The sequence below is a fragment of the Triturus cristatus genome, chromosome 12 (genome assembly GCF_964204655.1).
Source record: "Triturus cristatus chromosome 12, aTriCri1.1, whole genome shotgun sequence".
In the NCBI taxonomy this organism is placed as follows: Eukaryota; Metazoa; Chordata; class Amphibia; order Caudata; family Salamandridae; genus Triturus; species Triturus cristatus.
In genome coordinates this window covers 59,953,546-59,967,579 of record NC_140595.1, presented here as the reverse complement: position 1 = coordinate 59,967,579, position 14,034 = coordinate 59,953,546, and the positions used below count along the sequence as shown (strand labels likewise).

Sequence of the window (14,034 nt, the reverse complement as noted above, 5' to 3'; positions counted from 1 at the left end):
AGACGGATGAATAAAGTAAAGGATAGATGAGTGAAAGGGTGGTTGGATGATGGATGGATGGATGGAAGGATGGATGGCTGAGTGAAAGGGAGGGTGGATGAATTGATGGATGGAGTGAAAGGGTTGGTGAGTGAAAGGATGGATGGATGAGAGGATGGGTGGATGAGAAGATGGATTACTGAAAGAATGGATCGGTGAGCGAAAGCGAGGGGGGATGGGTTGATGGATTGAATGGACGAACGAAAGGGCGGATGGATGCTTAAGTGAAAGGGAGAGTGGATTGAGTGACAGATTAGTGAAAACATCGAATGGATAAGTGAAAGGGTAAATGAATGAATGGTCGTGTGGTTGGGTGGAAGGAAGAGTGAAAGAATAGATGATTGGATGGTTGAGTGAAATGATGGCTGGATGAATGAAAATGATGGATGGAGTAAATAGATGAGTGAAAGGGTGGATTTGCAGAAGGATGATGAAAGAATGGATGGATAGGTTTGGAGATGGATGGGCATACTGACAGAATGGTGAACTACTGAATGATAGATAGATGAATGAATGAATGACAGAATGTAAAGATGATATCAGCAGGTGGATGGAAGTACGAATGACAGATTTTCGGATGGAAGAGACAAGAGAGCTCTTCTGCAGAGGGTCGTAATGGCTTGCTTCGTTTGTTTGATGCCATAATTGCTATGGTTCGAAGTGGGGGGGTATTTTAATTTTCTGGCTACTCCTTGGTCTACACTAAGCTTCTCTCACTATCTTCTAAGCATAGAAAATAGAAAAGGAAGAAGTACTTGAGTGCAATCCTTACTGTTACGATATCTGTTGTGAATGATTGTAGAGTCTGAAGGTACATAGTCTAAATTGAACATACATTTCATCCCACTTGTGTTCCGAGAAAGTGCCGGGGAGTAACGCTAGTTTCTTATTTTGCTGAAACAATTTGGAGAAGGCAGTGGCTCGGCTCACCCTTATCAGTGCACAAAGATATACAAAAATACTCCAATCAGGTTACTGTGCTATACACCCTGTCTAAGTGTTTCCACTGAAGTGCTGCTTCATCTCACCAGTGTTCATTTTTCTCTGTCCCCACAGCTCATCCACTGCACAGTGGTGGATACTGCCATTGTCTTCCCGCATCGACTGGGTTTGCCTTACAAGCGCGCTCTAAGGACATTGATGGCAGACTACCTCAAACGCATCATCCAAGACAATGGTGAGGCGGCATGGAAAGTCATGTTCACAAACCTGTAACTTCGCCAATTGTGAATAAGAACTCTATGAATGTCTGACCATTATGTAGTTTTGAAAAATTCTTTTTGGATTAACAGTTTATGTAACGTCAGGCAGTATGCACAGCTCTGATGTTCTCACAATTTTAGGTTTATAAAGTTGTATATGGTACTCGCCCAATATCTTCTAATGGAGTCAAATGTTCTGCCCCTGTGACTGGGTGAAGAAGCCGTTATAGTGAGGTAGAGAGAGGTTCTCCAGGTCAGTATCTTGTAAAGTTAAATATTGTGCAGTCAAATTCACCATCAGGAATTTATAAAAGTGATTTAAAGGAGGAGGGAATCTGTGCACCAAGGATAGACCTACACTGAAGAAGGTAAACGCTGAACAAGTAAGTCTTTATAGGTTTCCTAAACTAATTCGAGGTGCATCGCCTGGATGTGCCTGGAGTGAGTTCCAGAACAAAACCAGTTCTGTTGTAGCGAATAGGAGCGCAAACATTTTGTTAAATTGTCTGCGGAAATTAGAATATTTGTTTTATAGACTACAGTATGGCTTAAGAAAATTGGGAGGGGGAAGCTTGGAATAAGTAACCTTTTCCTTGTAGGGACAATTCTATTTTTTTTTATTTTTCCTCCTCTGAAAATTGTATAAGACATCCATTGCAATTTTGTTTGATTCGAGATATTTGCTTTCAGTTGTGCTTTTAGGTTGAAAAAGCAGTCCTTTTTCAATAAAATGCATGTGGTCAATGCTTTAAAAGACTTGCGCGGCAAATGATGTATTTCATGTAAATTCTCAACAAATGCATGATGGTGTCCAACCAGAGCAGCTTGACTGCAGATGCATAAATCCTATCTGCTCATTGCTACTAGTAACGGCCTGAGCTTGAGGTGTTCTTCCTGTTTGAGACATGTGTGTCTCAAGCTTGAGGGTGAAAGAAGGGATTAGCAACGTTCCTTTTTCAGATAGTACCTTTTTCAACACACATTCGGCACAGATGAGGAAATTGCTCAAATCAAAGGTGAAAGGGGAACCCTAACGACTGTAGGCCTTGAAAAAGAGGAGCAAAGGAAATACTTTTAGAAGCCTCATGATCATCGTTTTTACCAGCAGAGGGATCACACCCCTATGTTTCACCTACAACATCAGCAGAGGTAGCTTTATCATGAACAAAGGTGCCAAACCAGGTGGTAAAGTGTAGGGGGCCACCGGCCTCCAACAACAAGCGAGTAAGCCAGCTGCAGAATTCAGATAGCAAGTCCTCACTTCTGTCATTTCATATTTCATGGGCGAGTGGACAATCATCACTAAAGACAAACTGGTTATGATTATTGTTCAGAATGGTTAGTTTATTGGATTCAGGCATCCTCCTCCAGCCACATCTCTAAAAAAGCCTTTACCTTAAAATCTGGAAAACCATCAAGCTTTTGATATCTACGTACAGGAAACAGGCTGTAGAGCAAATACCACCTGACAAATTGGAAATTTATTCCCACTACTTTGTTAAAAAGAAAGACTCCCAGAACAAATTCGGACCTTTTTTCTGGATCTAAAACTCTCCTACAAATGGATATGGAGTAAGAAAATCAGGATGCTGGTTCTCCATGAAATCCACTCACGCCTCCATTAGGGGAATTGGCTACTCGCCATTGATCTTAAAGATGTGCTTTTTCATGTACCCATAGCAAAGATTCAGAGAATGTTCCTGAGATTTGTAGTGTGAAACCATCATTAGCAATGCAATGAAATTTTCTTCCATTTGGCTTAGTCAGCACCTAGAAACTTCTCAAAGTGCATAACTGCTGTTACAGTCCATCTCGGGAAAGAGAAGATGTTTGTCTTCCTAGATCTAGATGACTTGCTGAGCATGGCCTATTCATCGCAACAGGCTCATTAGCTTTTCTAACCCACAGTTTCTCTATCGAGAGCATCAACGTCAATCCCATTGCATTTGTTGCATTATTTGGAACAGTAATGGATAATTCAAAAGAGTGGCCTTATGTATCCCTCCTAAGATTCACAATTACCTGAAAGTCATCCGTCTGATAGTGAGGCAAATCTCATTACTTCTGGGTTCGATGGAGTAATGCATTTTCTTGGCACTGAATATCTATCTCCACATGAGGCCAAAACAACAGTGTCATTAAGACCAGTAGTGCCAGTTATAAATAAAAAGCTATTCATTCTGTCTCCCAAATCCACACAATCTCTCCTTTTGTGATGCCATCCTCAGAATCTTTGCAGGATGAAATTCCATCAGGACGTCCCATCTCAGACATTTGTGAGTGATTCTGTCCGGTTGGGGTGCTTGTATGAATCACCTAGAGATTCCAGGGACCTGTCTTTAAAAGAAATATCATACCATATCAAACTGCTGGAACTCAGGGCGGTACACCTAGCCCTGAAAACATTTCTCCAGTCTTTCAAGACTGACTTGCTGCTTGTTTAGATGGACAGTACAACAACCATTACCTGAACAGGCATAGAGGGATGAGATCCAGAGCCTACTCTCAAGTCGCACAAACCATCTGGAAATGGTTGTTAACAAGGAACCTGAGAACCACTGCGGTTCACCCTCCAGGGATCCACAATGCTCAAGAAGACTCTGAGCAGGACGTTGGAGGAGAACCGTGAGTGGGTTCTAAATTATTCCATCCTTCACAACATCTTTTGAATCTGAAGTTTTCCTCCGTTACATCTCTTCACAAGTGTGGACAACAAAAAACATGCCCAGACTTCGTCTCCAGATAATACCAGCCGGGGATGAAGGGAAATTCCCTCTGGATTGAGTTTTCCAGGAAAGTTTACTACACTTTTCAACCAATCCCCCTGATACCTGTTGTCACCATCAAACTAACGTACTCAAGGCCAGATGATTCTGAGAGCGTCCACAGTGGCCCCTACAATAGTGTATCTGAAAGAAACACGTTAGTTAGATTCCTCACCTTAGAATATCCCCAGGCGTCAGACTGGATCCGGAAGATTTTTCGTCAGCAATACCCCTTGCGCGTCGCTAGGCGTCGTCTGCGGCTCCGCGTCCGTCGTCGGCGTCGTGCGCCGGAATGACGTCGTCGGAGTACTTAGACGCCGCCCTCGCGCGCTGACGTCAGTTCTTCTTTTTTCCGCGCCAGTAAGCGCAGATCCGGGAGAGCTACCCCTTTTAGTCTTTTTTGACTAAATCTTTTTTGATCACTTTTGATCCTTGTCTGTCGACATCTGGTGTCAGTAGGATGCCTGGGTTCAAGGTTTGCGAGGATTGCCATCGACTGATGTCGGTGACCGACCACCACCGCCGGTGCCTCTACTGTTTAGGCCCCGACCACGACGCGGAGTCGTGCTCCGATTGCCAGGCCCTGACTTCGAAGGCTCGGCGGGAGCGGTCCCGCAAGCTTCTCGAGCTTCGCCACTCGGCTCCGCGTCGTGCGCGATCCCGGTCCAGGAGGAGGTCCAAGGATCGCTCGCGGAGCCCTAGCCGACGCCACCATCGATCGTCGGGCTCCAAGTCGTCGGGTAAGTCCAAACGCTCTAAGAAGTCCAAGCGGCGACATCGCTCTTCGGACTCCCCTCGCCGGTCGCGCGGCTCGGCCGAGGGTCCAAGTGGTTCCACCCCCGCGGCTCCGGCGGAGCCGCAGGCGCCGCGCCCGTCCCCATACCCTCCAGTCCCTGGGACTAACGCGACGCCGGCGGAGGTCAGTGCCTTCCTCTCGGCCATGAGGAGCCTGGCCCCGCCGTCGACGCCCGCTGGCGCGCCTTCGGGCCCCGCGGACTCGACTGGGCGACCTTGCCTGCCGGCGGCTTCGGCCCCGGCGCCGTCGACGACTCCGGTCTCGACGCCGCAGGTCCCCGCGGGGCCCAGGCCTGGGCCCCCGTCGAAGCCGGTTGACCTAACCACTCCTCCACCGGCGCCGGCGCATGAACCACCGACGCCGTCACCGGCGCCGCCGGCGCAGACGCCTACACCTCCGGTGCCGCCGCCGCCTTTGGTGCCGACTCCGGACGGCGTCCAACCCCAGTTTAGCCCTATTCCGGACCCGGCACCGCAACGGCGTCGACCGACGCCGCGTCCGGCGCCGCTTGAGAACTATCATCTCTACAGTCCGGCTCCGATCATTCCTCCTGTTTATCAGGAATCGGACGACGGGGGCGACTGGGAGGTGTTTGAGGACCCTATGGCTGTTCAGTCGCAGCTTTCACAGGACTGGGCAGATGAACTGGGGGAGGCCAGTGGTCTTGATACATCGCCAGACACTGGATTCACTTCTCCAGGAGGGTGCAGCATTTTCTGTGGTGCTGCGCAAGGCGGCCGCAGCCCTTGGGCTCGAGCTGCCTGCCGTGGCTGTGAGGACTAACATCCTCACTGAGGTGCTTCAAACCACAGCAAGCTCCACTGAGCCTCTGCTGCCGTTCAATGAGGCCCTCACTGACGTTCTGCAGGGCACCTGGTCCAAGCCCTCCACAGTTCCTCCTGTGGATAGGAACGTTGCCAGGCGCCACCGCCCTGCTCCGGGCGACCCCAGTTTCCTGTCCCAACACCCCACCCCCGAGAGTCTGGTTATCCAGGCCTCTACCTCCCAATCCTCCTTCCCGACCGCTCCGCCGGACCGGGATTGCAAGAGACTCGAGCAGTTTGGCAAGAAACTGTTCTCGTCCCTTAGTTTGGGCCTGCGGTCTTTAAACACCGCCTGTCTCTTGGACCGTTATTCCCATTCTCTGTGGGATACGGTGGAGGACGTGCTGCCCCTGTGTCCGGAGGAGGTCCGGACACGTCTTACCCAGGCTTTGGCCGATGGGAGGGATGCAGCGCGGCACGCCATACGATGTGGGCTTGACACCACGGACTCGCTGGGTCGGGCGATTTCCACCACGGTGGCGCTCCGCCGCCACGCCTGGATGCGGTCCACGTCATTTTCCGGGGATGTCCAGACCACCCTCATGGACATGCCCTTTGATGGCACTCGCCTGTTTGGTGAGAAGGCGGACAGTGCAATGAACCGCTTTAAGGACTCCCGGGCTACGGTCAAGTCCTTGGGCCTCTCGGCTCCGCGGGCGCACACCTCCGCTTTTCGCCCCTTCCGTGGCCAAGGAAGGGGCGCCTCCTCACGTCCGCCCAGCCACCAGCCGCAGACCCAACCTGCGCGCGGACGTGGTTTCCGCCGTGGCGGATCTGGAGGACGACGTGGTCAGCCCACATCCACCCCGGCAGCATCCGCCTCAAAGCCTTCCTAGTCCGAGCTTTCAGGCCCATTCCACGCCAGTGGGCGGCAGAGTTCGCCATCACCCGCTCCACTGGCGGTCCATTACATCGGACAGGTGGGTGCTGCAAATCGTCCCCTCCAGCCATGCCACCGCAGCACCACCGTATCTCGGGGGATCATTTGAATCTTCTCCGCGAGGAAGTTTCGGCCCTCTTGGCCAAGGGGGCCGTCGAGCGCGTTCCGAGTCCAGAAGTAGGTCGTGGTTGCTATTCCCACTTCTTTCTGGTTCCCAAGAAGGGCAAAGGGGGCCTACGCCCCATCTTGGACCTCCGGAACGTCAATGCCTTCCTCCGAAAGGAAAGGTTCAAGATGTTAACCTTGGCTCAGGTTCTAGCTGCCCTAGACCCCGGAGACTGGATGGTAGCGTTGGACTTGCAGGACGCATATTTCCATATCCCCGTCCTGCCGGCCCACCGGCATTACCTGCGGTTCACGGTGGGCCACGAGCATTTTCAGTTTACCGTGCTCCCCTTCGGCCTTACCAGTGCCCCTCGGGTGTTCACGAAAGTGATGGCGGTGGTCGCAGCTCATCTGCGCAGATCAGCGGTTCCAGTCTTCCCCTATCTCGACGACTGGTTGTTGAAGGCGGGCTCGCCCCAGGCAGTCGTCTCCCACCTCCAGACTACGGCGGATCTCCTGCATTTGCTGGGATTTTCCATCAACGTGCCGAAGTCACACCTGCGTCCCTCTCAACAGCTCCTCTTCATCGGAGCAGTTCTCGATTCGGCGCAGTTCCGGGTCTATCCACCGGAACAGCGGGTCCGGGATATACAGGCCCTGATTCCCATCTTTCGGCCTCTATCCTGGGTTTCGGTCAGGCTAGTGTTGCGGCTTCTGGGGCTGATGGCCTCCTGCATCCTACTAGTGCATCACGCCAGGCGGCGCATGCGGGCTCTGCAGTGGGACCTGAAGTTTCAGTGGGCCCAGCATCACGGCAACCTGTCCGACCATGTCTTGATCTCGGAGGGCACTGCACAACAGTTGCAGTGGTGGCTCACGGACCGCGATTGGGTCATGGGCAGGAGCCTCTCCCTTCCCCAACCGGAGCATGTCGTAGTGACGGATGCGTCCCTCCTGGGCTGGGGTGGCCATATGGGAGAGGCGGAGATCAGAGGCCTCTGGTCTCCGGCGGCGTCTCGTCTCCACATCAACCTGTTGGAGTTGAGAGCGATCCGACTTGCACTGAAAGCCTTCCTTCGCTCTGTCAGGGGCAGTGTCGTGCAGGTGTTCACGGACAACACCACCGCCATGTGGTATTGCAACAAACAGGGCGGGGTGGGGTCGTGGACCCTTTGTCAGGAGGCTCTGCACCTCTGGACGTGGCTGGAACACCAGGGCGTCACCCTAGTGGTTCAACATCTGGCGGGCTCTCTGAACGCCAGAGCGGACGAACTCAGCCGCCGGTGCATGATGGATCACGAATGGCGTCTGAACTCCGAAGTGGCGCAAGGTCTCTTTCTGCAGTGGGGAGAGCCTTGGTTAGATCTATTCGCCACCGAAGAGAACGCGCAATGTCAGCAGTTCTGCGCGTTGGAATTTCCAAGGCGGCACTCGCTCGGCGACGCTTTTCGTCACGAGTGGAGTTGCGGTCTGTTGTACGCCTTTCCGCCTATACCACTTCTGCCCAGAGTGCTGAAGAAGATCAGGCACGACCGGGCCCACGTCATCTTGGTGGCTCCGGATTGGGCACGAAGATACTGGTATCCCGAGCTACTCAGTATGTTGACCGATCCCCCGATACGTCTGCCCCTTCGGGAGGATCTTCTGTCGCAGCAGCAGGGGACGGTCCTCCACCCGAACCTGTCCAGCCTCCACCTCCATGCGTGGAGATTGAGCGGCGGCAGTTGATGCCATTTGACTTGCCTCCTGAAGTCTGTGATATCATTTTGGCAGCCAGGCGTCCCTCCACAAAGACGGTATACGCCTGCCGGTGGAACAAATTTGTGGCATGGTGCACAGCACAGGCTGTGGATCCCCTTTCCGCCCCTCTTTCTGAGGTTCTTCTCTTTCTTCTTTCTCTGGCCCGGCAGGGCTCTGCCCTGGGCACCCTGAAAGGTTATCTTGCTGCCATCTCCGCCTTCTTGCGGCTTCCTGATCAGCCTTCTCTTTTCAAGTCCCCTGTGGTTACACGCTTTCTGAAAGGCATTACTCACACGTTCCCTCCTGTCCCTTTTGTAATGCCTCAGTGGGACTTGAATCTGGTCTTGACATTCCTGATGTGCGCTCCCTTCGAGCCTCTTCACAATTGTCCTCTTCGTCTTCTGACTCTTAAGACTGCTTTTCTGGTAGCCATCACCTCGGCTAGACGGGTGAGTGAGCTCCAGGCTTTATCTTCAAAGCCTCCTTTTCTGTCTGTTCATCCGGACAAGGTTGTCCTTCGGCCTCGTCCCTCCTTTCTTCCGAAAGTGGTGACTCCATTTCATCTTGGGCAGTCTGTCACCTTGCCCACCTTCTTTCCGCCTCCGCATCCTTCCAAAGAGGAAGAGAGGCTCCACCGTCTGGACCCAAAACGTGCGCTCTCCTTTTATCTGGACCGCACCAAACAGTTCCGGGTGGACGACCAGCTTTTTGTTGGGTACGTGGGCGCTAAGAAGGGGAAAGCTGTGCACAACCAGACCATCTCTCGGTGGGTCGTTTTGTGTATCAAAATTTGCTATTCTTTGGCAAAAAAGGACCCTCCTGTTGGGCTGCGCACCCATTCTACTCGGGCCACAGCGGCTACTACTGCTTTGGGACGGGGAGTCCCTTTGCAGGACATCTGTCAGGCGGCGACGTGGGCTTCGTTACACACGTTTGCCAGGCATTATTGCCTTGACAGCCAAGTCCGGAGGGATGGCTTCTTTGGCCGTTCTGTCCTCCAGGACTTTCTGGTGTGATCTTGGTTCGCAGACCCACCACCGGGGATGGTATTGCTTGGGTATCTATTCTAAGGTGAGGAATCTAACTAACGTGTTTCTTTCAGATGAACAAGTTACTTACCTTCGGTAACGATGTATCTGTAAGAAACATTAGTTAGTTAGATTCCTCACCGACCCACCCATCCTCCCCGTTCTGCGAACTGACATCTAGGGTTAAGGTTGTCCTTTTCAGGCCCCTAGATTTTATTTTTGGCACCAGTGTCGGTCTTTGCATGGCTCTGCGTTCCTGGCGCGGAAAGCTATGTACAAGAACTGACGTCAGCGCGCGAGGGCGGCGTCTAAGTACTCCGACGTCATTCCGGCGCACGACGCCGACGACTGACGCGGAGCCGCAGACGACGCCTAGCGACGCGCAAGGGGTATTGCTGACGAAAAATCTTCCGGATCCAGTCTGACGCCTGGGGATATTCTAAGGTGAGGAATCTAACTAACTAATGTTTCTTACAGATACATCGTTACCGAAGGTAAGTAACTTGTTCGTCAGATCTTCTTCACCTGCCCTGTGGGCTGGATCGGCACCAATTTGCGGGTGGGCTGATTCTCCATACCCGCCTGCCATCTTTGAATTCAGCAGCCTGGCTTTTGAACTCTTATATCATGGACATTTAAAGCTCCCAGGAATGCATGAAAATTCTGAAAAAGAAAACCAGGAAGGCGACTTTCCACAGGGGCTTAATTCTCTTCATTGAAGAGATTCTGCATCTGTATGGAGCAGAACTTTAACACTAATGCCTGTGAAGCAGAATCACTGTTATACCACCTTCCTGTAGTCAAGGCAGGCTTTACAGTTCTCTTGAAACAAATCCCATTTGGGAACCATTGCTGCCTACAGTAACCTTTTATGACACAGACCTCTTTTTTTCAAGATCTCAGTTGTTATGGACTTCCTTGAGGGCATTTAGAAAGTCTTTCCCCTAGTAAGATGATCATCTCCTCGATGGGAATTCAATATTACCCTCTCAAGACTCATTGGTTCCCCATTCCAACATTTCCATAAGGCTTGCCTGCTGCATCTTTGGTGGAAAGCTACTTTGCACCTAGTGGTAACATCCGCAAATTTAGAAAAATTTAAGCACTCCGCTCCAATGAACCGTAGCCAATGCTCTATATGGATACAGTGGGGTAACTGGACGTATCAGTTTCTCCCTGAGGTTTTTGATTACCATATAAATCAAACTGTTACCGTAGTTCTTTCAGAATCCTACATATCCGGTTGAGAGATCTCTTCATACATTAGATATTAGGATAGCCATCATTTGTATCTAGATAAAACATGATACAAGGAAGACTAACAGTTATTTGTGAACTGTGGCCCTTTACACTCATGTCTGTCCCCTCTCAAGTAAAAATGTTAACCGCATGTTGTGTGACGCAATCACCAAGCAGAGCTCATCTCTGTGAATTCATCCTGTAACATTTTCTGGGCTACCCTGGTACTGAACCAGCCCCACCTTCAGCTGTCGGAGATTTAAGAGTAGTTTTAAGGCTACATTCCTTTTTCTACACCTGGGAGAACCCCTTTCGCTTTTAAATGTCACCACCTGTCACCATGACTGATGTACAACATTTCTCTATTCAAATCTGTAGAAAGCTGGCTCTTTATATGATATCAAAATGCGATATATCGTGCAAAAGAGTCCAGGGGTTCCCTTATGAGTGGACAGGGGCTTGCTCTAGTAATCCCAAGGTGCTCTTCTAGGGGGGAGTGTGGTCGAGCAACCTTAGGCTTATCAGAGAGGAGTTTTAGACATCTGCAAATACACACAATAGTCATTAAATGATGCTCATGACTCAATAAGGAGATCCATATCAGTTTATAAAAATAACGCATATCTTTATATATATTTAGGCACTAGAAGCAATTACTTCAGGTAAATACGTTTTTCAAGATAAATACTTTTGCATTTAAAAAGTTGACTCGTGGCACACTTTTCAGAAGCTGCAATGTTGTCTTATGGGAGGAAGAACAAGTACAGCAGTCGGGTACATTACATTGACTTACCGGGCCAGTCTCTAGGAATTAAGGTAAGTGGTGAGCAAGGTCCAAGGCAGCACCAGCAGAACACCACCAGTGGCACTAGGGTGGCAGGGTGTAGGGGTGCAAAACAGGGTCGGGTGCCCAATGTTCCTCCATGGGGATCGGTCTTTGCAAAAAGAGGCTGCAGGATTTGACTGGGGGATGGGGTGGAGGGGCAGTCTGGCTGAACCAACAGGGGGCTAAGGCCTCACAATGCTCGGGGACGTAGGGACACCGTTGTTTGTCCTCTCCCAGGCCCAGGGGCGTCTGGTGCAGAGGTGTCCTTAGGCGTGAGGTTATTCTTACCGGGAGCAGTTGCAGTAGAGGATGCAGCAACGTCGGAGTTCTCTGGAGGGCTCCGGGACCACAATGACCCTGTTGGCCCACTTTAACTGGGGCTTGGAGTGACTGGTGCAATGGTGTTTCCAGGCATCTGGTTTCTGTGGCTACGAGTTCCTCTCAGGAGTCTTTGGTTGCCTACAGGATGCAGGGAGGCAGGTTCGCTACTTCTTGGGAGGCCTTGGTTTCTGTGTGATGTGCTGGCAGGTCTCCCAGGCTTTGGGACTCAGCAGCTGCAGGACAAGTCTTCTTTTGGCACAATTGTTAATATCAGAAGGCAGCCTGGCAGGGTTGGAGCCAAGTCAGTTACTGGGTCTGCTGTTCTTTCAATTACAACTCTTAACGTCAATCTTCTTTCAGGTCGGCAGGATCTGCCCTTTGGTGCCAGAATCTACTCTAAGTACTGAATTTAGGGGCATTAGGACAGTGTTTGGTAGTAGCCAACGGGCTACTGTCACTACGCCCTCTATATAATCACTTCCTGTGGGAAGTGGGCATAACCCTGTCCCCGAATTCCTGAGTGTGCTATCACAAGGATGGATACTTCTGAAAAGTTGTCTTTACCTCAGATTAGGTCACCTTAGGGGTGGTACTAGCCTGGGAGTGGCACGCCTACCTGACTAGCTAATTTTCCTGCCTGTCCAGGTGCCAAAGGACTCCTGACAAAAGGGGTCAGCTTCCTCTCCTGAAAGGTGAGCCAGACTCTCATTTCAAAGGCGGTAGCTTCTTTGAAGCTCCCATGCCTTAGAATGCTAATCGGCATGCCCTCCTGTGAGAGGGGGTCGGACCCTCATCTCTGCTGGCCAGTTGGTAGAAACCAGTCAGCCAACCCACCAGGGACTGGTAGGTTTTCAGGGGGGACCTCTAAGGTGCCCTCCCGGTGCATGTATTAATAAATCCAACACTGGAATCAGTGTGGTTTCATTAATATGAGATGTTTTATACCAAACATTCCTATCTTCAGTGAAGCCATCGTGTATCTGGTGAAATCATTTTCACCAGTGTCCACATCTGTCTTAAAAATGACTTGCCTGGTCACTTGCACTGGTAGTAATGGAACTGACCAGCACAGGGGCACATCTGTTCATGCAGGTATGCCCTCACATGTAGTATTGGGCACCCTCCCTAAGGGCTGTCAGGCCTGCTGTAGGGGGGACTTAGAAATATAATATGGCACACAGGGCTGTGTGTCATGTCACATTTATCTGCACCAAAACTCACAGCCTGCAATGGCAGCCTTGCATGTGTTTGGTTATAGGACCCTTAGGGTGGCACAATTCGTGCTGCAGCCTTTAAGAACCTCTTTTAGTACCTCAGGCCCTAGGTACCAGGAACTCCGAAGCAAAGACTCTGAGGCCTTCAGAGCCGCCAAAATCCAGCATCTGAAACGACCACTCCACCCGTTCCCCCGGCCAGAGTTGAATTAGGGCAATGGTGTCAGCAATGTCCCCTAGCCCTGCAGAGCACAAGTCCATCGTGGTTTCTCCCCTCGTAGACTCTGACATCACCTGCAGCCTCTGCACGCAGGCCCCTTCAACTGAAGCATCGCATAACTTGAACCCCGCTGTTGGTTCAACCCGACTGGCCTTGCAGCCAAAGCCTGTTTTCGCAGTGACCAATCTCCATAGCAACTAATATGGCTTCTGATGCTGTTTTGCACCCTGCACCTGGCAGCCCTGTGCTGCTTGTAGTGTACTGCTGGTGCTGCCTTGGCCCTTGCCCACCACTCACCTTAACTCTTGGAGATTGGTCCTGTAAGTCGCTGTACTGTACTAGTTTGTAGAACATTTTCTTCTATCCATACGATAACCTTGCAGAACTCAAACTTTGCACTGTGTCCACTTTTTGAAAGAAAAAAAATAATACATTTATAAAGTACTTATCTTAACAATTGTTCTCTGATGCCGAAACATTTGTAAAGAATCTTGCTAGTTTTATAAATTGGTGTGCATCTACTTCTTGAGTCATATGCCAGTTATGGACCATTGTGTGTATTTGCAGATGTCTTGCACTCCTTTCTGTTAAGCCAAAGGCTGCTCAACCACATTAACCCAGCAGAGCACTTTGAGATTACATAGCAAGGCCCTGTCCACTCATAAGGGAACCCCTGGACTCTTTACATGGTATATCAGGTTTTTGATATACTACATAAAGAGGCAGCTTCCTACAATGAGCAAAATCTTTTCCATTTTGCAGAGTGACATTTGTTCGTAGAAGCAGCACAAGCATTATGTAGATTTGAAGCACAGTCTTTTGGGAGACTTAGTGT

At 50.5% G+C, this 14,034-nt stretch overlaps 1 protein-coding gene across 1 annotated transcript in view; it reads left to right on the top strand.

The window, feature by feature from the left end:
• REXO1 (RNA exonuclease 1 homolog) overlaps positions 1-14,034 on the top strand; it is a 210,138-nt gene that overhangs the window by 180,828 nt on the left and 15,276 nt on the right. Inside the window, exon 15 of the mRNA XM_085639101.1 lies at positions 1,096-1,216. Within this exon, the coding sequence (XP_085495227.1) occupies positions 1,096-1,216 (121 nt within the window). The remainder of the gene's footprint in view (positions 1-1,095; positions 1,217-14,034) is intronic.